This window comes from Mustela nivalis (genome assembly GCF_964662115.1).
Source record: "Mustela nivalis genome assembly, chromosome: 6".
Classification (NCBI taxonomy): domain Eukaryota; kingdom Metazoa; phylum Chordata; class Mammalia; order Carnivora; family Mustelidae; genus Mustela; species Mustela nivalis.
Window position 1 is genome coordinate 122,516,931 of NC_139025.1, and position 23,699 is coordinate 122,540,629.

Sequence of the window (23,699 nt, forward strand, 5' to 3'; positions counted from 1 at the left end):
GATATTTTGGCTCTGAGGGTTTACCAGAGAGGAAAAGAAAAATACCTCAAACCAAAGCCTGCCTTTGCCACTGAGAAATATTCTTATTAAAAAAAAAAAAAAAGAAAAGTCTATTTAGGGAAGTAAGAAGTAAGAAAATGCAGCGATGGTCAGGGAAAGGGAAAAGTCTAGTTACCCAAGAAGTAAATCTGAAAGTAGGTGGAAGTTGAGCAGGCATAGGGAAGGGTGTAGAGCCAACAGAATCCCAACTTCTTGGGCTCTCCCCAAAAGCAGATATCTTCGGTAAATGAGATTTAAAAATCGTAGCATTGGTATGGCATGGCTCATTTGGATTTTGATTCTAGCTGATTCCAAGAGGAGGCTCCTAATCCGGGCTCCCAGACCGTTTCCCTGTCTAGGGCCTGGGAAACAGAGCTGGCCCAGGAAGAGCCTGAGGTTGCCAGGGGACTGCGCTGCCTTTGCTCTCAGACTCTGCAGCTTCCTCTCTCCTACCGGAGTCAGGGCGCGTTTGCACTGTTCTGGGACTGACTGATGCTTCTGGAAACGAAACTAAACCGCTCTAAAGTTTTCAGCTCCGGTCTTTCTGTTTCCCGCTATCCGCGGTATCCCAGCCTGGGCGCGGCGCGGGGCGGGGCCAGGAGCAGCCTCGGCGGAAGCGGCCAGGCAAGCGCGAGTACAAGGGAGTTCTGTGCCGCGCGCGCCCCGCCCCGCCCCCCCTGCGCCCGGCCCCGACAGCGGACTAGCCGGCTGGGCGGGGCGGGCGCTGACCGCCGTCTCCTTGCGTCCCTCAGGCGGGGAGCCCGCGCCACCGCGCCCGGGCCGCCGGCGATGATCACCTAGGAGGCTGGCGCGGGCGGGCGCGAGCGGCGGAGGAGCCGGGCGCGGCGACACGCGGCCATGGAGCGGGATCCGGCGGCGGCCGAGGAGCCCGGGTCCCCGGGTCGTCGTCGTCGGCGGCGGCGGCGCGGAGACGGCAGGACGCGCGTGGTGCGCTCCAACCTGCTGCCGCCCCCGGGCGTCGAGGATCCAGCGGCTGGCGCGACCAAGGGTGCGCGGCGACGGCGGCGCGGGGGCGCCCAGCACCTGGCGGACAACCGGCTCAAGACCACCAAGTACACTCTACTGTCCTTCCTGCCCAAGAACCTGTTCGAGCAGTTCCACCGCCTGGCCAACGTGTACTTTGTCTTCATCGCGCTGCTCAACTTCGTGCCGGCGGTGAATGCCTTCCAGCCCGGCCTGGCGCTGGCTCCCGTGCTTTTCATCCTGGCCGTCACGGCCTTCAAGGACCTGTGGGAGGACTACAGCCGCCACCGCTCAGACCACGAGATCAACCACCTGGGCTGCCTCGTCTTCAGCAGGTGAGCCGGGCGCTCCGTGCTGGGGAGCGAGGGGTCAGCTCAGGGCCGCGGCGCTTCGGGGAACTTGGTGTGGGGCGCGGCGTGAATGGCACCGGGCGGGGTGGCCCAGAAGCGGCTCGACAAGGGGCGAAGGGCCCGGCTTCTTTTGCGCCCGGGGACGCAGAAAGCAGGAAACCTAAATGCTGCGTGCGGGAGTACCCTGACCCTGATTGGCACTCAGACGCCTCGTCCAAACCGGAATGATCCCAGGGCTGGAATCTGGCAGCCTCTGAGCGTCCTCATCCTCACCACTCCCGCCTTTTAAGAGTAAAAAGGAGGGAAATCCAGGCTCTGCGCTCTGGTTTGAAGTCCTAGCTTCAGTTTTTGGTCAGACTCTCTAGGACAGGTAGTTTAACACGTTTAACAATCAATACAGGTACATAAAGCTCAAGCTTAGATAACCTCTCCTCTTGGGACAACAGTGAAACTGCCACCAAGTTTTGGTGTGACCAGCACAGACATATAAAAAAGCAGGAGTAATAATAACAGTGTCCACCCATTAATGTGAGCTGTGATCAGGCCACCCAACTGGGTACCATCACATAGTTGACTGTTTAATGTTAGTTAAAGTACTCTAACCCCTGAGCTATGGAGCCTAATGTTAGTTTTCTAAAACTTAACTCCAGTTTCCAAATGGAAAGACTGAAGCTCTGAGGGGTTTTTGAGTCCTGCGCATAGTTGGTACTAGGGTATGTCATTACATAGTACTAGGGTATGTCATTACACTTTCTCTCTCCCTTGCACCTTCCCAGAGTTTTGGACTCTCAGGTTGGGGGTGACTGCTGTCTCTTCTCCCTTTAGACTCCCCACCCCAAAATAGCCACTAGGCTGCAGAGTCATCTTGGAGCTGCATCAGTAGCTGAACCCACCTCAAGGTGGAACCCTTCAGGAAGGCTAATGGGCTTGGCTTCCACATACAAAGCTTGGCCCATCTTTCTCTCCTGTTCGCTCTGTTTGACTCCTGATGTAAATGACTGATGTAGGCCTTTGAGTTAAGGACATCAGTCTTGTCTGGCTTCCATCACTTGTGAGAGGCTTCTAGGAAACCCCTTGTGCTCACAGTGGCAGATTGTTCCCCTAAAAGGTGAGGGCCATGGTTATTCCTACCTCTTAGGATAACATAGGTGCAGAGTATTATTTCTGACTCTTCCAGCAACATTGGTTGTGTTTCATACTTATTTTACAAATGCGTAAACTGATGTTCAGAGAGGTTAAGTAACTTGCCCATGGCCACACAGCTGCTATGCAGTGGTATTGGAATTTGAACTGGTCTTTTCAGTTCCACAGCTTTTCCAACATTCTGTTACTTGAGCTTCTTAAATTTATATAAAACTTACTTCAGGAGCTTGTTATAAGTAACAACTCTCAGGCTCCATTGCCAGTGTTTCTGACCAAGCTCATCTGGGATTGGGCCCAGGAATCTGAGTATTTAATTAGCACAGAGGTGATGCTTATATAATGGCTCATACTTTGAGTAATGCTGCCCTCTTGCTCTCAAGGAGTGCCCACTGTCCAGTCAGCAAGCATGATGTAGGTGGCCAGAGCTATGGGATTTCCTGGCTCCGCTTTGCAAGAAGCCTGAGTCCAAGAAGGGAGGACTCAGCAATTTCACAAAGGTCCTCTGTCCCTAGTGTGAGGACTCTGGGAAGCCGTACCTCTGGCTTCTGTATGACATCACTCTGGTGGGACTCTGGAAGGTTTAAATCTTTACACACATACCACTTCTTGTTATTATTGAGCCTGAAGCCTCCTTTGCAGAAATACTTGGGCTTCAGGAAGTATAGTGTATTTTTAATTACGAAGTGTTTTTAACCCTTTAAGTCAATTGACTCTTAAAGCAACCACCACCCCCAACATGCAGATGAGAAAATAGAGGGGGACCCAGAAGCAGTTCTCTTCACTTGACCTCAAAGACTTCATGGGATTTTGAAACATTCATCTTCCCCTTGGACCACACCTGTCCATGTTCTCACCTTCTATCTTGACCTGACTGGTATTCTTAAATAATCAGTACAGCCCTAGGAGGCAGGTCCTCAGGGATAATGGTACTTTCAGGAGAAGTTCCTAAATATCTCCTAGCTCCCAAGTTGAATTTCTTGAAAGCTTTCCTGGGGAGAGAAGGGGCCTTCTCCTTAGGAAGGTCCCAGGTGCTTATATGTAGGTGTGAGAGGGGTGGTAGCTGTTTTTTGAGAAGACTGGTCAGTCATCCTGCTCAGAAGCCAGGTCAAACTCTTCAAGTCCCAGAAAGTCTAAGATTGATGGTTTCAGGATTGAGCTTTAAGTGATGTGGTTTTCTGAGTCCTCCCCTGTCCTCTGAGAATGGTGAGTGACTTATACACCCACTGCATTCCAGGCTGTGTGTAGCTGCCTTGAAACTCCTGTCCATCAACTCAAACCAATGCCTTGATTTACTCCTCACTGTGAGAGGCCCTAGCCAGACCCCGTGATACAAAAGGGAGGAGGGTGGGGCCCACCCGCAGCTTACTGTGGGGGCTGACTGCACTGCAGGATGTGTCCAGGGACGGGCGATCTGGGCAGGGCACCTAGGTTAGGCATGCAGGATGCAGCTCAGGAGAGGCCTCCCAGAGGAGAACATGAGTGAGGACAAGGGAGGATGTGGCCAGACGGGGCGGATGCTACTGTTGAGGGAACATGTGGTGGTGATAGGGCACAACAGGGTCACAGGGCAGCCTGAGACTGCAGCCAGGCCATAACCTGTTTGTAGGCACAGGTGTGTGCTCGAAGGCCAGATCTCAGGGCGCTGGCATGGGGACGGACCAGAGAAGCCCAGGAGAGAATGTATTTTATGTCTGGCCAGTTTGTTGAGTGCCTTTAGTTACTACAGAGACAATGGGAAGCACAGTTGTGAATAGTTGAGGTCTGTGCTGTGTTGTGTCACAGCTCTGGTTGATGTGCAGAGGGGTGTAAATGCAGGCAAAGCAACTGTAAATGCAGGGTGAGAGCAGATTTTTTTTTTTTTTTGAGGGAGGCTTACCTGCTGACACTGTCTCTGTTCTCTTGGACATCTCTGTGTTCTGACTGCAGCGAGAAGTGTGTCAGTCTACATCATGGCTTTGTTTACATGTGGAAGTTTGAAAAGCCGTCCTTTGCTTCCATGTCCTGAGCCTGTTGCATCCTCTCACGGATTTCAGACTGTTGGTATTGAGGAAAATCCTCCTGAGCCATTCTCAGTGGGATGAGAGAGAGGGAGGTCGGTGATCCCAGGAGGTCAGGTCCAGCCCGTGGCCGCCCAGCTGGTGGGAATGGTCAGTTTGAGCAACACTGGCTCTGGACGAGTGAGTTGGGCTGAGTGTGGGAAGCCCTTTCAGACCTTCTTGGTGCTGGCAAAACGTGGCCAGAGAAGTCCTTTCCCTCGGGGCCACAGGAGAAAAGAAAGAGGGCTTGCTGAGCAGTCCGTTGAGATAGACCAGTTGTCACCAGGGGCTTGGGCTGAGAGGGGAGAAATGATGGGAGGGTGCCAGGCTGGTGGAGCTGGAAGAGGAGAGGGATAGGAATACGGAGTCAGCCTGGAGACTCGGGTGATTCTGGCAGCAGGAAAGCAGAGTAGTTAGCAAAGGTGGGCGGCGATGAGGAAGCTGAAGAAGGAATATTCCTAGAAAAGGGTGTTGCCCAGGAGAGGCAAAGGGAAGAAGCAGGGACCACGCGTGGAAGAAAGCACTCTCATCCTCCTCCTCAACCATTGGGGCAGTGATAACACTTGTTAAAGCAAGCCAACCTCGCCCCGACCCTGCTCCCAGAGCAGGTCTTACAAAGGCACAGTTTGAAGGACGGGAGCCGCATAAGGCCCTTGCCTTGCCTGCACCCTCTTTCCTAACTTGTCAAGTGGGGTGCTCGCCGCAGGTCCACATACCTCCTCTGGTGCTCTTGTACTGTGGCCCTCCCTCCCTCTGCCCCATACCCTGCCCTGGTCAATGTGTAATTTTGTTTCCCTTTTGCCTCAATTCCCTTTGTAATGACCCTAATGTAGTCTTACTGATACCTTCTTATGTCCGTTTCCTGGATGGTGGAAACAGTAACATTTCTGCATGAAATCACCTGAGGGGACTTCTTCCAGAATCATTTGGGCTCTATACTTGGATTTGATTTCCATGCTCTTTTGGGAAAACAGGTAGTGGGGGGTGCTCTAATGCTTATCTTGGAATTGCTCTAATCTTGCCTGTTGCCTTTCCTTTGATTCTCACTTTGTTTCCCCAACTCACAGGGGTTATCTGTCCTACCGGGCTTCATGATTTGTTTTTTCAGAAGAGCCTGAAATGATACCCAGCAAAGCTCTCCTTTTGTTTTTTGTTCATTTATCTTGCCTCTCCTCTTCTTCCTTCCCTTTCCTGGAGAGCTGCACTCTTCCTTGTCAGCAGCAGAAATATCTTTTCCATGGAAGCCTAGCAACTTTGTCTTATTTGGGGTAGAAGATTTGCAAAAGCAGAGGCACCAGAACGAGATCCAGGAGACAGGAGCATGCCCAGATAATGCATGTCCTCTTTATGCAGGGATATCTCTCGGGGATGCTAGGCAGGCGGGCACTTGAGGAATAGTATTTGGACATTGCATTCACATGATTTTTAAGTTATTTTTCTTTTGATAACTGTCATGTGTCATGGCTGACTGGGCTCATGGTTGTCAAGTTATAGAAAAAGAACCTTTCTTTTCCTACAGACTTAGTTGCCCTCAGAAGGTAGGCATAGGGTAGTTCTTTTTTACTTGTTGATAGGAAGCAAGTGCTTTATATGTGTAATTCCATCTTAACCTAATGTCAGTCATATTTCTTAGTTTTGACCACTGTGTTAATGTTTTATGATCTATCCTGGAAAATGTCCCGTATGTGTTTGAGCATAATATATATTCTGTTGTATAAAATGTTCTATAGATATCTTATAGCTCTGTTATTTGGTTTAAAATGTTGTTTACATTTTCTATTTCCTTGTTGATCTTCTGCCTGTTGTTTTAGTCATCACTGAAAGTGCGGTGTTTGTAGTCTCCCAGTTCTTACAGAATCCTTTATTTCTCTTAGTGTTTGCTTCATATGTTTTGGGACTTTGTTAGATACGTAGTTATTTAAAATTTTTATGACTTGCTGATGAATTGATCTTTTTATCATTATAAAATGCATTTCTTTCTCTACCAATTCTTGTCTTAAAAATCTATTTTGTCTAAAATTAATAATATGTCTACTTCAGCTCTCTTGGTTACGGTTTCCATGGTATATCTTTTCTTATCCTTTTACTTTCAACCTATTTTTGTCTTTGAATCTAAAGTGTATGTCTTATAGATGATATATGGTTGAATTATATATTGAAAAATTTATTTTGCCAGTTTTTGCCTTTTGATTGTAGTATTTTATTAACATATAATGTAATTACTGATAAGGTAGAAATTCTGTCTGCCAATTTGCTGTGTGTTTTCTGTGTGTCTTAACATGTTTCTGCCCCATAGACGTCTATTATTGCCTTCTTTGAATAAATATTTTTCTAGCATACCATTTTAATTCCATGTTATTTCTTTTACTATGCTGATGTTCTTATTTTTGTAATGGTGCTATAGAGATCACAAATAGTATCTTAATTTAAAATAATGTAGTTAGCATTAATACTAACAATTTCCATAGTGTGTAGAAAAATTTGCTCAGTATAATTCTATTTTCTCCCCCTCCTTTGTGGTACTACTAGCCTATAAATTTGCATCTTTACACATTATATGTCCATCAACACAGATTCATAATTATTGGTGTGTGGAATTGTCTTTTAAATCCACATAGGAGAAGAAACAGTTATGAAAAAATACACTTTTTTTGCCTCAACTGGTACAACACCTTCAGGTAGCTGCAATGTTGAACAATTGCTGCTGATTTTAAAAAAAAAATTATTTATTTTAGAGAGAGAACCTGCTCCCCCACAGTAGTGGGGGAAGGAACAGAGAGAGAATCTCAAGCAGATGCTTCAAGCAGAGCTTGAGGGGAGGACTGAATCTTACAACCCCGAGATCATGACCTGAGCCAAAACCAAGAGTTGGACACTGACAGATCCACCCATGTCCCTGCTGCTGATTATTTTCAATGCATGCCCTGGGTACAGGGCTTTACCCATAGAGCGAGGTCCAAATCAGCTCCTCTTTAACAACATTGTTCTGGGAATCAAGTTTTTGAGGAACTCTGAACTCAGCCTACCCATTCTGATGGCATCAAGTCAAGTTGATTTTCATAGGTACTGCAGAGCTAGGGAGGGGGGAGTGGGAATAGGCCAAGTTAAAATTCCACAAATCCAACTATTGTTATTGAGGTTCTGCAGTTTTTCTTGAATAAACTCCCCTCAGCTTATGGCAGGGCTTACTTGTTAACACTCAGGCTTCTGAAAAAGTTGGTTTAGAAATTTTGCCAGTGTTGCTTTTATGGAGGAGCAAATTTATCTGGAGGTCCTTATTTCACCATTCTGGCAGCTCCAGTTATTTTGTACAATTCCCCTCATTTTGAGTTGGTGTGTTGTTTCTCACGATTAGGCTGAGACTGGGTTTTTGGCAAGAACCATCGAAGTGATGTCCTTCACACTATATCATATCAGGGTGTATATGATGCCTATATATCTTACTATTGAACACACTAATTTTACTCTCTTGGTTAGGATATTGTAAATTTTTTATTTTCCTTCTGTGAAAAATTAATATCTTGAGACTATGTAGGTATCATATTTCTCCTCAAACTTTTGCCCTCTAACATTAGCACCCATAAGTGGATCTTGGTGGTATTCTAATGGATTGTTTTTTACCTTCATTCCTTCTGTTTTCATGGAGTAGAATTCTTAGAAGAGCATTTTTTCTCTTCTTCATCGGTAGTTTGCTCAATCATTTATTCCTATCAGTGGAGACTAGTGGGTATTTGTTTTATTCTGTAGGTTGTAATTGAATGCTCTTATAATTTATCTTGTTGCCCACATTGTTCCAGCTCTGGTGACTGGGAGCTTTCTCAGCGAAGCCCTGTGTCCCTTTGACATTTTCCCAGAGTTTCCTGAGTTCTTCCCTACTTTCTGGCTCTAAGATGGTCCAGGCTTATCTTTTATTTTCTTTGCTGCTGTTCTGGAATTAACTACTTTTCCTAAGGTTTATTTAGCTTTTTAAAAATTATTATTGTGGATTTATTTACTACAGATTTTATATATTTGAATATAATCCATTGGTTTGGGGCCTTTTGTGGTTATTATTATAGTTGCTATCCTCCGGTCAATAGAAGCCAATTCATTTGGCTCTTGAGTCTTTTGACATAACCTGCAATCATTATTATTTTTTTTTTCTTTTTTGGTCTGTATCCCCAGCTCATCTTAAATATTTCTTACCATACTTCTGGAACCAGAAGAGGACTTTTTTTTTTCCCCTAGTTTTATTGAAATATAATTGATATATAGCACTGTTTCCATTTAAGGTATACAGCACAATGACTTGACTTAAATATTTTATGAAATGATTACCCTGGTAAGGTTAGTTAACTACTTTACCTAAGGGTTATTTAGCTTTTTAAAAATTATCATTATGGATTTATGTATCTGTATTATGTATATGTGTATATATGTAGTTGTATATGCGTCAGTCATATAGATACAAAAAAAAAAAAAGAAAGAAAGAAAAGAGGGGCACCTGGGTGGCTCAGTGGGTTAAAGCCTCTGCCTTTGGCTCAGGTCATGATCCCAAGGTCCTGGGATCCAGCCCTACATCAGGCTCTCTGCTCAGCAGGGAGCCTGATTCCTCCTCTCTGCCTGCCTCTCTGCCTACTTGTGATCTCTCTCTGTCAAATAAATAAATAAAATATTTAAAAGAAAAAAAAGAAAAGAAAAAGTTTTTTCTTTGTAGTGAGAACTCTTAATAATTTTCCACATATACTACAGTATTGTTAAGTACAGTCACAGTGTTGTACATTACATCCCTATAACTTGTTTATAGCTGGAACTTTGTAGCTTTGGGCCACCTTCACCTATTTCCCTATTCCTCCAACCCTTGCCTCTGGCAACCACCAGTCTGCTCTCTTTATTTAGTTTTGCTTTGTTTTGTTTAGATTCTGCATATAAATGAGATCACAGAGTATTTCAGTTTTCCTGTCTGACCTATTTCACTTAGCGTGATGCCCTCTAGGTTTATATATGCTGTCACATGGCAGAATTTCCTTTTTTTTCTCACGGCTGAATAATATTCCGCTATATATATACACCACCCGTTTTTTATCCATGGCTTGGCTACTGTAAATAATGCTGCAGTGAACATGGGGACACACATGTCTCTTTGACATAGTATGTTTGTTTTCTTTGGGTATATTCCCATAAGTGGAATTGCTAGACCATATGGTAATTCCATTTTTTTGAGGAATCTCCATACTATTTTTAGTAGTGGCTGTAGCAGTTTTAAATCCCACCAGTGATATACAAGGATTCCCCTTTCCTCACATCCTCACCAACACTTGTTGTTTCTTCTCTTTTGGTACTAACCATCCTGATTGGTATGAGGTGATATCGCATTGTAGTTTTTTATTTCCATTGTAGTTTTGATTTGTGTTTCCCTAATCATTCATGTTGTTAAACCACATCTACCTGTACCTCTTGATCATTTGTATGTCTTCTTTTAAAAATGTGTGTTATGATCCTTTGTCTGTTTTTAACTGGATTAGAAGTCCTGTTGTTTTTTTTTAAGATTTTTTTTATTTTAGAGAGATAAAGAGAGTGCAGGTGTGGTGGGAGGGCAGGGCTGGGTAGAGGGAGAAGAGGAAGGAGGGACTGTCCAGCAGACTCCCTGCTGCGCATGAAACCTGATGTGCGGCTCGATCTCAGGACCGTGAGATAATGACCTGAGCTGAAACCAAGAGGCGGATGCTGAACCAGCTGAGGCACCCAGGCACCCTGGTACCCTGAAGCCTTTTTCAATTCTTCTGTAGCTTTTTGTGCCCCCTAAAGCTCAGTGTCCTGGTTTTCCTTGCCATGGTATGGCTAGATCCTATCTGAGGGTCATTCTTTACGGTGGTCATGAACCCGGCAAGTTCCATCTTTCCTGAAAGGGGTCAGGCTGTTCCAGGACAGTAGTGCCTGTAGGTGTGCTTGCAAATACTTAGTCACCATAATGACTGCTGGTCTTCCCGGCACCTGGTGTTCACGGGCTATGCTGCTGAATGGTATGTGATGTACTTGCTTTGCTCTGGACAGTCCCACCCCATAAGAAACAGCCCTGCCATCACTGAAAAGCATTTTTGGAAGACTTTGAAAGTAAGCACTTGATTACTTGACTTGAGAAGATAGAGAAGGGCCTGTGTGACATTAGGGTCCTGCCCTTCACGAAAATGGATGGTCCAGCTACTTGTTGAGTTCCCGAATCAGGGGAGCCCGGTGTACTTATCTGTACAAGTCTTAAGCTTGCTATATTTAGTATGTTGAAAGAACTAACAGGAAAAAATGGAAAGGCTTTTTTGATGTTGCTTTTTTAGAGTACCCTTAGCTGGGCTTGTTTTGCATTTTCCCAGAGTGCAGTTTGTATGCATTGCCCTGGGTATTTTTCCCCTGGGCATACTGTAGTTTGAAATACTTTGCCTACCAAACTATTTTCATTAGGGAATAACAAATTCTTTTGCCCATTTTAAGCCAATCAGGGACAATTAAAACCCCTTCAGTGAGGTTGAACCCTTGCCAACAGTTAGATGCTGGGCAGGCTGCATCTCTCTTCAGCCCAGTGCCCTCATTTAAATAGGAGGGAGGATAAAGTGAGATGATGCATGGAAAGGCTGGAGCAGTGCCAGGCAAGCAGGTAAGTGTTTGAAGAGGTTATCTGTAGCTCATTATTATGAGTATTGCTACTGCTCTTATTTCTATTATTGTTCAGATCTTTTGGTCCAGATGTTTCTTAACCTTGTTAATTACCCCGAAGCAGATGTTCTTCTAGCCAAAACAAAGAACTTTAAGTGTCATTAAGCATGTGTGGTTTTGCCATGAGTAAATGGACAGGTTCTGAAAAACATTTTGAAATATTGGAATAATGGGAGCAGAGGATTCCCATTGTTGACTTCCTGGACCCTGATAATCCAGGGGTACTCGTGGTTGGCCCCAGAATCTTAGAAATGCAGTTCACTGGAAAAGCCCTGTGGAGAATAGCAAAATTGAGGCATTATTTGCTTATCACAGAGCGGTGTGTGATGTATTTTGGTAATTATTTGGTAATAACTCTTTTAAAAAAATATATCAAGTAAGTTTAATTCATTGATTCATTTAATGGTGTCTTTGAAATTCTCATTTTTTGTTTGTCAACTGTTACAAAATTAAAAAAAAAAAAAAAAACCCTAAAGTAAATCTTTGATTTTCAAAAGGAAAACAAACCTAGAGCTGCCAAGAATCGCTTCCTCCAGAGATGGGCCCTGCAGGACTCCTCAAAAGAGTGCTTCCCAGGCTTTAGGACCCATGATCCTTGATCTTAGAACAGTCCAGACATTAGCTCCTGGCATGGGAATCTGCCTTGGTTCTTCTCCCCCGTCCAGTCTGCCTCTTTACAGACTGTAAAGACTGTAGGTCTTTCCTAGAAAGGCCCCAGGGTGTGAATCAGATATGGGCATATTCTGGGTCTTAAAATACTGTCCCTTCCAAAGCTCTGGAGCGCCCCACCCCCACCCCCGGAATCCCACTTCTCCCACCTTTCTTCCTGTTCATCTTCTTCCCCCACCAGTGCTTTTCTGAATGGAACCTTCTGTCCAGGAAGGAATCCAGTAACAGAGGGGTTAATGAAATGGAAGGAAACCCAGCTGTCATCAGACAATTGAACTGAGCCCTTTGTTCTCACTTCCTACTACTCTTCTATCCACCCTTTTGTTTTGGGTACTTTCAATAGCAGTTTCTTAAACAAATCAAGTTGTCAGGGTCTGATTTTGGTTCCTATTTCCATACTTTTTCAAAATGTGACCTTGGGACTCTTGGTGGTATGTGTAGTGTGTCAGCTGCGGATGGGGAGACCATCCCCATCTCCGCTGATGATCAGGGCATCCCATCTGTGCAGCCTCATTCGTGGCATTTCCAGTTCTCTAAAGGGGTGGGTGGGTGGAGGAGGAGGCCCCGGGGCTTACTCTGAGGGTGTGGCCGCATCCTTTTCTGTGCTTGGGCAGAGACACAGATGGGGCCTCTCCCCCAGCTCTCTGCCAAGTTGGACACCATTCTCATTTCAGTTGCAGAATTCTTCAGTCTGTCTCAGTCATCTTCAGTGCACAGTGGTTCAGGAAATCTATGGACTCTGAAAACTCAGAACAATCTGAGGGAAAAAGGCAGCACAGCAAGTGACAGTGAGTGTGTTATCAGGAGGGAGGTCGTGGTTCCTCTTGGGATGCTTTCAGCTTTTGTCTCTCTCAGAAAAAAAGAAGCAAACCATTTTTAAACATAAATCCAAGTGATATGTTTCAGAATGTCTCCTATAAATGACAAATAAGGGCCACAAATGTTCCCCACAAATGTTCAGGAGTCTCAAGATACACATGGCATGCATTTATTTTCTTAAAAAAGAGCATTTCTGTTAAATTGCATGATATTAGCGATGTCTTGCTCCTCCTGGCTCATTGGTAGAAGCCTAGCAGTGCCATTCCATATTGTAATTGTTATCACCCTCATTCTTTTCTTTGTTCATTTTGCCAGGACAGACTTTAGTCAAATCAGATGTGTGCGACTTTTCTTGGCACTTAGCTGGCATTGTGACTTGCATTGTAACATTTTCCATTTATGATTTTTCTTTTTTTGGAAAGAAAAGCGTTGCCTTTAAGTGGGATGGAAAGTTTGATTCATTACATTGAAATCTGGTTGCTGCACTGCCTTCTGTAATACCAAGGAGCCCTGTGGCTGGGATGCCATGCTTAGAGAGGCCCGAGGTGAGAACCAGAGTTGGGTCTGAGTGCTATGGCAACAGCCTTATACATGGATAGGATCATCTTACTGATCATCATAAGCCTCTTTGCTTATGGTCTTTGTTTCTTTTTCCCCTTTTGGTTTCATATCCTATTAATTCCTCTGTGAAGTATGTGGGGGATATAATGGGAATTCCTTCCTAGTAAGCCTAGGGAGAGGGATGTGTGGGACTGGGAGAAGGGTGTGTGGATGGGTGGAGGGAGCAGCGTGTCTGTAATTCTTGGTTCTGTTCCCAACAAGTGGGGAGGGCAACATCTTAAATCGATCCCTGTGTTTTCAGTCCTGTGTTAACTTTGTCTTTTTATTGTCTATATTTGAGATTTTGATACCTGGGGCATTGTTGACCCTGGAAGCTCTAGCCCATCCCAGGACCAACCAGTTCCCAGAGGCAGCAAAAGGACTGATCTGTGAGTGCCCCTTTCATATGCAAAGCAAACAATCCAGAGACCACACTCCAGACACTTCTTTATCAGGCTCTAACACTCATGGCCACCATCCCGCTGCCCTAATCAGCTCAGGGCCCTTTGCCAGACAAGGGTCAGCCCCTAAGCCCTAGAGCTCACTGAAGTTATTCCTAAGCCTGCTTTCCCCTACTCTGCCCCGTTCCTTCCAATGGGAAGCACAATTAAGGGTCTTGCCTACATTTCCCCCTTGTTCTGAATAGACCTTAGTCCTTCTCTGTGTGACTCCCTGTGGTGTTGTGTGCCCCCTCCTCTTGGGATTGTGAATGACGGACTGCATTCTCAATGGCAGTCATCTCCTGATCTGTTGGCCTCACCACAGCTGAATAATAATAAACCCTTCAGTTTAAGACACCTCCCAAGGAGCTACTCCCCTCGGGCTGTCTTCACCCTCTCTGTGAGTATCATTTCACCTGTCTTATCTACTCCTGCCTTTGCTGGTGCCTCACTTCTCTTCTTTCCTCATCATTACCAGAGCTGCATTTTTCAGTTTATACGTACATCTTTTTCTTAGAATCTAGGATCGTATCAGTGAATCTGGAAGTCATCCCACTACGTGCAGAGCAGCAGCCCTGAACCTCCATGCATGGGATCTCTGGAACCCATGCTCTCAACTGCTTTGACCACACCTGTAACCCCCCTAAATCCTGCCACTCTCACCCCATCTTAGCCTTTCTCTCTGACACCTGGTAACTGCTCTCTCCTGCTGCCATCTCTTCTGGGAGAAGAGAAGTCCCTTCTCTGTACCCTGGGTATTACTGCCCTTCCCCTGCTCCAGCTGTTTCTGCTGTTTCTGTCCTCCTCCCTGGGCCTCTCTGGGACCAGTCAGTCTTCACTGTCCCTGTAGTTCTTGTTCGGGAGCAGGGTCTCAGCATCTTTGAATATATGGATGAGTGAGTGAACAAATCCTCATGATATATGGGTCATGGCACGATGAATGCCTATTGGTAGAACAGTAGTACCCTAGAGATGCTAATCACCAGAACCTGTGATTATTAACTTCCATGGTGTGGGGGAATGAACTGACCTTGGGATAGGGACATTATCTTGGTTCTTTTTTTTTTTTTTTTTTTAATATTTTACTTATTTTCTTGAGAGAGAGAGAGGGAGAAAGAAGCAGACTCCCTGCTGAGCTGAGAGCCCAATGTGGGGCTCCATCCCAGGACCCTGAGATCATGACCTGAGCTGAAGGCAGACGCTTAACCAATGCTTAGCCACCCAGGCGCCCTTATTATCTTGGTTCTTAATCCAAACACAAGTCCTTAATGTAATAGAGAGGGCAGGAAGAAGTGAGAAGGGCTCAAGAGATCTCATTGGCTTCTAAGATGGAAGAGGAGCCACAACCTGAGGAACATGGATGGCCTGGAGAAGCTGGAAAGTCAAAGCAGAAAACCTTGGCTCTATCCTGGTGAGATCCATGTCTGACTCCTCACCTCCAGAACTGTATGATAACACATTTATGTTGTTTTAAGCCTCTGAGTTGTAAGTTGTAGCATCAGCCATAGGAAAAGAATACATTTGTGTTCTTGGGAGGACATAACAAATACCAAGTACTTGAACTACAGTTTTTGATGTGTTACTATTGATTTATATAATTTCCATTAAAAACATCTGTAGCCATTTGAATTAGCTGAGAATACATGAGGATCCTACCTTGCTTCATGGGATCATGAAGACATGATATGGTGGAAAAAAATTTTTTTTTTCAGTTGAAATATTTAATGATAAAACATTACATTTCTCTAGCACTGTGTGCTTTTGGAATTTTTATGAACTTGTGTGATGAAGTTCCTGGCTAGCCCTGCAAGATACTTGTAAATTCTTTGTTGACCCTTTCAGGAAATGGTGACCCAGAGAGAGGTCTCAGCTCAGAAGGCACAGAGCTGGGGGGTGGACAGGTAGACGTTGGGCTCTGGGATCCCAGGTGATGTTAACCAGGACAACTGGCTACCTGCTCATCATATGCTACATTCTGTGAGCATACTGGGCCGTTTTCAACTTGTTTTGTGTGTAGATGGGATCCAGTTCAGGCTTTTGAGAAAGTGTCTAAAAACCAGATAATTATCCTGATAACATGGCAGAACCCAGAATTTACCAAGGGTAAGTGACAAAGAGGCTGCATATATCATTTTTAGAAAAATTCAAATGTCATAGACATTCTTTAGAGTGTGGCTTGATTATGTGAGTAATCTCCAAACTTTTTTGATCTCACACCCCTGTCCATAAAAAACACTTGTGCATGTGCAATTAGTGTGTATTTAGTTTAATGTATAAATCATAGAATTTCAGTGCATGGTTGAATGAATAAATAAATAAGAGAAATAACAATTATAACTAGAAGTTGTGATTTTTTTGCATCCCAGCGATGGTGTGTTTTTTGTGTATGTGCTTTCCTTCAGAGATCTAGAACACCTTCAAGTAGCTTTGTGGTTCTGAAATCATCTCAGACCACTGAAAGAATGTTGCATACTTTCATTTGTGTAACAGTGAAGTGCATTGGCTTGATTTCCTTTTTATCTGGGGTGACTTACAAAGTTTTAAGAACTGTAGACACCACTGATGCCCACCACATGCACATAGGGACAGGTCTTACTTGGGTTCAGTGGGGTTGGTTCTGGTGGTCAAGTTGTCAGGTGCTGGTGTGTGACTGTGTCCGCTTCTCAACCTGCATGAGTCACTGCTGGTACAGGTGACGAGCTGGTACATGGGGCAGCAAGCTGTGCTGCACGGGCCCACTGGCCACTTGCCTTTGAGTGTGCTTTTTCATGTGCCTTAAAATTAAAAAGAAAAAGAAAATTACTGTAGTGAAATATACATGACATTTGCCATTTTAACTGTTTTTAAGTGCACAACTCTATCGCATTAATTACATTCACAGTGCTATGCAACCATCACCACCATCTAGCTCTAGAACTTTTTTATCTTCCCAAAGTGAAACTCTGTGCCCATTGAACACTAATTCCTGACTTCCTTTCCCTAGCCCTTGACAACCACAATTCTACCTTCTGTCTCCATGATTTTGACTATAGCTACCTCATATGAGTGGAGTTATTCATGCCTTATATATCCTTTGTTGACTGGCTTACACACTTAGCATAATGACCTCAGGTTTCATCCATGTTGTAGCATGGGTCAGAATCTCCTTCCTTTTTGAGGCTGAATAATATTTGGGATATGCACATACCCCATTATATTTAATCATTCATGTGGTGATGGATTGTTGGGTTGCTTCCTTCTTTTGATGTTGTGAAAAATGCTGATGTGAACATGTATATGCAAATACGTGCTTGAGTATCTTGTGGTTTTCATTATTTAATGTTTTGCATGGATTTCATCTGGACTCCTTTTCCAGGGGCTATATCCGGGATGGCACAGTGAGGGATGGTTATTAGGGCAGGGACCATTTTCCTACTGTTAGCTTTTGTGTTGCTCTCATGGACTCTAAGAAGGTTGCTTTGGCGCTTTAACTGGAGGTGGCACTGTCAATGGACAGGCCTCCAGGGGCTCAGGCCAGGGCCAGCTGTGTACCTATCACACTTGTCCCTCCTATGGGACAAGTACACACAGGCAGCTTGGAGGAGTTGCTATCAACAGACATGGTGTCAAGTGCTCCTCTGTGGTGTGTTGCCTAGATATTATCCCACTCTATATCTTTGAGTTGGAGATTCCTTTTGAATCCAGAGGCAGCCCTGCTTGTTGGCTCTTGGGCACTGCTGTGGGGAGTGGGGAGCATAGTGTAGGAAGCAGTGCTGGGGGCTCAGGGCACACTGCTGGAGGAGGCCAGGCCTGGGTACTGCAGCTTCATCACCAAGGTGGCCGCTGATGCATGCTCAGAGAAGGGGCCATGCTGACGTATTGATTTTGAAGCTTTGACTTGGTCTTTGTTGCTGTTCTGTGAACTATTTTGCCTCCAACTTCCTTTACGGTTGTTCATAGCATGTGTCCTTTGTTCACACTCATCTTTGGCAGTCAGATTGAAAAGCTGCCTACTAGGTTATCTTAGGGCTCAGGAGAACTGCTGGTGGGGGGATGTGGGAGCTGAGGTTTTACTTGGTGAGTGTCCACCATGGCACACAAAGGTGCCACGTTCTCCCTGTGTTTGGGGAATTTCTCCTGGTCAGTTCAACCCACCAAAAAGGCCCTTGCTCAGTGATGTGCCCCTTGTGGTCAAATCAGAGACATGCAGTGACCGATTATGGAAGGAACAGGGAAGTCAGCCTTTTCGAAAATATGTCCCTGATACCAGGGAAGAGTTGAGATCATCTCGTGTGGCCTACAGTGATCCCGCCAAGGCTTCCAGCCTTCCTGGCCCTAACCCCATTCCATGTCTCATTTTACAGGTGGGGCTAAGCATGTCCCCAATGGGCAAGTCTGCGGGGCCGCAGTGCTGGCTGCTTTGAAGCTGGGAGCTGAGCCAGGGTGTGTGGGGCAGAGCAGGGCAGAGCAGGGCGTCACGGTGAGGGGGCGAGTGGGGCTGCAACCTGACAGCCATTTGTCTGTTTCACCCAGTTTTCACTGTGTGATCATAAAACCCCCCTCTGAAAGAGGCTGGTTTAAATCCTCTTTTACTAATGAGTGAGGGCTTGCTCTACCTCCATTTTAAAAGTTTTCAGGAACACAGAAGTTGCTTTTAAAGGAAACAGCTTCACCTATTTATTTCCCTTTTGATTATCTGAGAACTTAATATAACTCTTTAAAAATAGGACATCATAAAAATGAATATGTTAGGAACATGGTGATAGGTAGAAAAATACCTCTTAAACTTCATTACTCTGGACAGGGTCCTTAGTTCAGAAAAACTTGTAAACTTTCCTTTTATTTGCATCATAATTCACCTTGAGGTTTCAGTTAGTTAACCCACCCTTTTATGGAAGGTCCAGCTGGCTTAGGGATGGGATGCTGAAAGAAACCAAAGACTTGTTTTCCAAAGGTCATTTCTGTGGAATGGTGAATTCTATCTTCTCTTTTTGAAAATATTTGAATTGCAGTGATATGACATACAACCAACTGCAAACAATAGATGTTATCAAAGTATATGACAAAGACTTTTTTAATAAGATATGTGCTTTGTGGCCTTGCATCATTTGTTTTTAGCTCCTTCATATTATTTGGTGTGATAGTAAAGTAAGGTGTTGTTTCCACTTGACCTGTCTTGAACAAAAGTTTCTACTGTGGTGGGCTTTGTCACAGTTTTGTCAAGGATGATACTATTATCATAGACAGATACTCCAAAACTGCACTTTGAGATCCTGGAAAGAGGAATTAGGTGCAAAGGAGCCCTTTCTGGTGGTTGCCTGCTGAGTGTTCTTGAATTTAGAGTTTTATACATCAACTGGAAAGAACATCCGGAATAGTTTCTAGAATTAGTGGGATCTGTGGCAGTAGCTGTGGGCATGGTGTGATTTACCCAGGTAACTCAAATGTTGTGAGTTTCATATTAGTGGTCCTGCATTTGTCTTTTATATTGGAAATGAATTCTCCTTGAATATCCTCAAAGGACCTTTTCTGTTCTTGATTCTTGGATGAACTCTGAATATGTGGGAATCAGGGAGGTTACAGCTGAAGGAAGGATGTTGAAAGAAGCTGCATTCATTCACAGATATCTTAAAGACCTGATGTGTGTGTGTGTGTGTGTGTGTGTGTGCGTGCGCGCACGCATGAAAAGCTGTGTTTGCTGTAATATAATGTAGGATGCTAGTGAGAAAGCACTGTACAGAGAAGAGTACCTCTTTTCTGCAGCAAATCTGAACATTGAGTTGAGAAAATTTGTCATTATGTCTGTATAGAAGCAAAGTTCAATCAGTTTCTTTTTTTCAATTAAAAAGATAATTTATTCTCTCTGTCATTTAAATCACATATCTCTCCACTTGGACTGAAGAGGGAGAATTTTCTTCGATTTCTAGTTTTCTGCTTTGAAATTTAACTTCTGCAGAGCTGTGCTCCCTGAAAGTCTCTGTACACACTGTCGCGGGTTTGGGTGTTGATAAAAGACTTTGGAATGCCGCAGCCACATCCCAGACTGATGGCCGTAGGAGTGTGGAGGACGGACATGCTCCCGTATGGTTTATGTCAGCTCTCTGGCACTGGGGAGAAGGCATAGGGAGTGACTGTATGGGACAGGAATTTGCACAACTTAATTTTGTACCCTCCCTGTAATATTAAACTAAGGACATCTCCTACAGCTATTGAGAATACTAGTTTTTTAAATCCTGGATAATGGAGGGAAGTCATCTTAATATTTAATTAAAACATTTTGATCATAGAGTCAGATTTTACAGTTCGGAGGGACCTTATAACATTAGGGATGATGTTTAATGACTGTGGCCTAAAATACTGTTGACATCAGTCATGCATGTAGATTATGTAAATTCTGTTCATCATATTCTATGACAATCATGGGACTCATAGAAATATTTCAGAAAATACAAATGAATATAAATTAACATTTTAATTTCTAGCAGTTCCTTTAAATATACTCAGTAGAAAAATGGAAAACAGATTTTGGATTCCAGAAGAGGATGGTATAGATTCACTTTTCCCAGCCCCTTCATTGTAAGTACAATGAAACCCAGGAAATAATTCAACAGGGAAAGTAGTAGGACTCTGGTTGTTGGAGAAGAAGGCAGAGTGGCTGAGTATCTCAGAACCTGAGGAATGATAGCATGGTGAATTCTCCAGACTACCCAGACTAGACATGAAGAGGTCTGTCACCGGAACTGCCAACAACTATGAAACAAAAACAAAACAAAGCAAAATTTAAAAAAAAAAATGCTATGGCCAAAGGAGAAGGACAGCAGAGACGTAGTGAGAGCCCAGAGTCCTGCTCTTCACGCTTGTCACCAGGAAGCAACCTGGTCCCCCTGTCAGGGCAGTGTCACAGAACTCTGTGTCTTCCTGCTCTCCATCCAGTGGCAAAAGGATACCTTGTCCAGGGGGCTTCTGCCTACCCATGCATATCACAGCAGAAGGTGGCCCAGGGAGGTGCCTTGCTTTTCCTTACTAAAAACATTTATAGGAAAACCTAGTTAACATCTTACTTCATAGATGAATGATGCTTCCCCCTTAGGAATGAGAATAAGACAAGAATGGCTGCTCTCATCACTCTTATGTGATATAATACTAGAAGTTCTCATCACTCAAAAAGATAAGAAGTAAAGTGCATATAGCTAGGACAAAAACAAAAACAAAAACAAAAAAAACAAACCCAAAGCCTCAATTTGCAGATGACATGATTGCCTATGAAGAAAATTCTTAAAGTATCTACCAGAGGCACCTAAAAACCTTTTCTAGACCAAATACACTTACTCATTAAGATTACAGGATACCTACAGATTCAGTGAAATCCCTATCAGAATTCCAGTGGCATTTTGCAGAGCTAGAATAAACAATTCTAAAATTCTTATGGAACCGCAAAAGACCCTGGATAGCTAAAGTAATCTTTAAAATAACAAAGCTGGAGACCTCACACTTCCTGATTTCAAACTGTATTACAAAGCTATAGTAATCAAAACAATATGGTATTGGCATAAAAACAGAAGCCTAGATCAATGAGACAGGCTTGAGAGCCCAGAAATAAACCCATGGATATATGACCAGTTAATTTATGATGAAGGAGAACTCATAAATAAGTCCACAGAAATATATCCCAATTAATTTTTGGCAAAGAAAAAATGGAATTCAGTGGAGGAAGTATAGCCTTTAATAACTGTTGCAGGAGTGATTGGGGAAAAAAGAAAGGAAGGAAGGAAAGAAGGAAGGGAAAAACATAACCCCCATACCTCAAACAAAAGTTAAAAGGGATTTAAATGTAAAACTATAAAACTTTTAAAAGAAAACATAAAAAGAATTTGGCACATAGGGCTAGGCAAAAAGTTCTTAGTCTTCTTCCCAAAAACATGATCCATAAAAGGAAAAAAATAAAAAAAAAACATGAATTCAAACTCATCAACATAAAAATATGTGCTATGGGACAAATCTTATTAAAAAGAAGACAGATTACAGACCAGAAGACAATATTTGCAATTTATGTTTCCAGCAAAGCAGTTGTATTCAGAATATATAAAGAAGTCTAAAAATTGAACATTAACAACAACAGAAAAATCCAATTTGAAAATGGACAAGCCCAAAGGAGACATTTCATTGAAGACAATATCCAGAAGACAACAAACACATGAGTAGATGTTTGTCATCCTTAGATAACCGAAATGCAAATTGAAACCACAAGGAGATTTCACCATACATCTACCAAAGCGGCAAAAAAAAAAACCAGTGATAACACTAAAACATCAGAACATCCCTACCATGGGATAATATTCAGCAATAAAAAAGAATGAGCTATTGATATATACTTGAATCAGCCTCCAGGAATCTTTGCTGAGTGCAGAAGTCAATTTCAAAAGGAAAAACACTGCTTGATCCCATTTACATAACATTTGTGAAATAACATAATTATGGAGACAGGGAACAGATTTAGTGGTTGCCAGGAGTTAGGAATAGGGGAGGCTGGTTCTGGCTACAAAGAAGGACTTAAATATGGGGCCTTATATTTGTGGCTATAAGAGGCTTTGCACATGGAAAATTACATAGGCTGGAAACACACAGAAGTGTGCTCAAAGCTGGTAAAAGCTGGTGAAAGAAGCTCTGTGGATTATACCAATATCAATTTCCTCATTTTGCTACTGTACTCTGGTTATTCAGTATCTTTACATGGGGGACGACAAGTAAGGGTGAACGGGACTTCCATGTACATTTCTTTGCAACTTCCTGGGTATCTATGATTATTTCAAGATAAAAAGTTTAATAAGAGTCATTTCATTATCAAGAAATACAATTATGAAATGTGAAAATGAGACAGAGAAACTAATCATACCTAGTTCCCAGATGATGGGAACGGGAAACTGCCAGGACCACAGCCTCAGGGAGTCCTGGTTCTTTGGTATGCTGACACTTCAGAGAAGTGCCTGCTAGTTTTTCTAGGGAGAGGTAGTAGCAGGGACTTACATTCTTTCCAGGAAAGATGAAGTACTTGGGTAACAACATCTCTTGTAGGTGTGGGCATAAGCATGTAAACTTTGTGAATTTCTATAATTAAGGGCAAATAGAAGATTCTTGCTATTATTTCAGACACGACGTTTTTTTTTTTAAATTTCAGACATGACTTTTTTTTTTTTAAAAGATTTTATTTATTTATTTGACAGAAATCACAAGTAGGTGGAGAGGCAGGCAGAGAGAGAGAGAGAGAGAGAGCAGGAAGCAGGCTCCCCGATGAGCAGAGAGCCCGATGCGGGGCTCGATCCCAGAACTCTGGGATCACGGCCTGAGCCGAAGGCAGAGGCTTTAACCCGCTGAGCCACCCAGGCGCCCCCAGACATGACTTTAAGGAAACTTGATTCTCTGGTTATATAAAAAATGCTCAGTAATATTAGCTTATTAAATTAATGCCTAGAAATATCCACCAGTATTTTATTTTAATGTACTTTTATCTTATGGTTATGAGCAATTCAGATAATTGCAATTGGAATGGATGCACTAAAGCACACACCCTAATATTTATTATCCCATTCTCAGTCCTAGGAGTGTTACAGCCCTTTGCCTTTTAAATCAGAGCTGTAATTATATGCTCACAGCCAATGTCTTCTAGAAAGAACAGGTACTGAGTGAAAGCACATTATTACATCATGGTTGATACCTAAGTAAACATGCATTTTTAACACATTTACAAGAAATGGATACTGTGGCAAGTTACTACACTGCTGTGGGATGTTTCTAAAATAAACAAACTTGCAGTCAGAGCCATTCACTCCCATGAGACAAGACATAATGAAAATGGCGCAGTTGTCTTGCACTCATGGAAAGGTGAGGAAGTTCTCAATGGGAAATGCTTCTGAAAACACACTGACTGTTAACCATAAAAGCAAAAACAAAAACAA

At 43.5% G+C, this 23,699-nt stretch overlaps 1 protein-coding gene across 6 annotated transcripts in view; it reads left to right on the forward strand.

Moving 5' to 3' along the window:
* Nucleotides 1–641: 641 nt before the first annotated feature.
* Nucleotides 642–23,699, forward strand: part of ATP10A (ATPase phospholipid transporting 10A (putative)) — a 191,580-nt gene continuing 168,522 nt past the window's right edge. For 3 of the 6 annotated variants that reach the window (XR_014313253.1, XM_082736571.1, XM_082736573.1), the window contains exon 1: nucleotides 642–1,358. Coding sequence is in view for 4 of the 6 variants with exons in the window: in XM_082736571.1 (XP_082592697.1) it covers nucleotides 898–1,358 (461 nt within the window). In the remaining 2 variants the exon portion in view is untranslated. The remainder of the gene's footprint in view (nucleotides 1,359–23,699) is intronic. The other 3 variants (XR_014313254.1, XM_082736572.1, XM_082736570.1) reach the window with 3 other exon arrangements.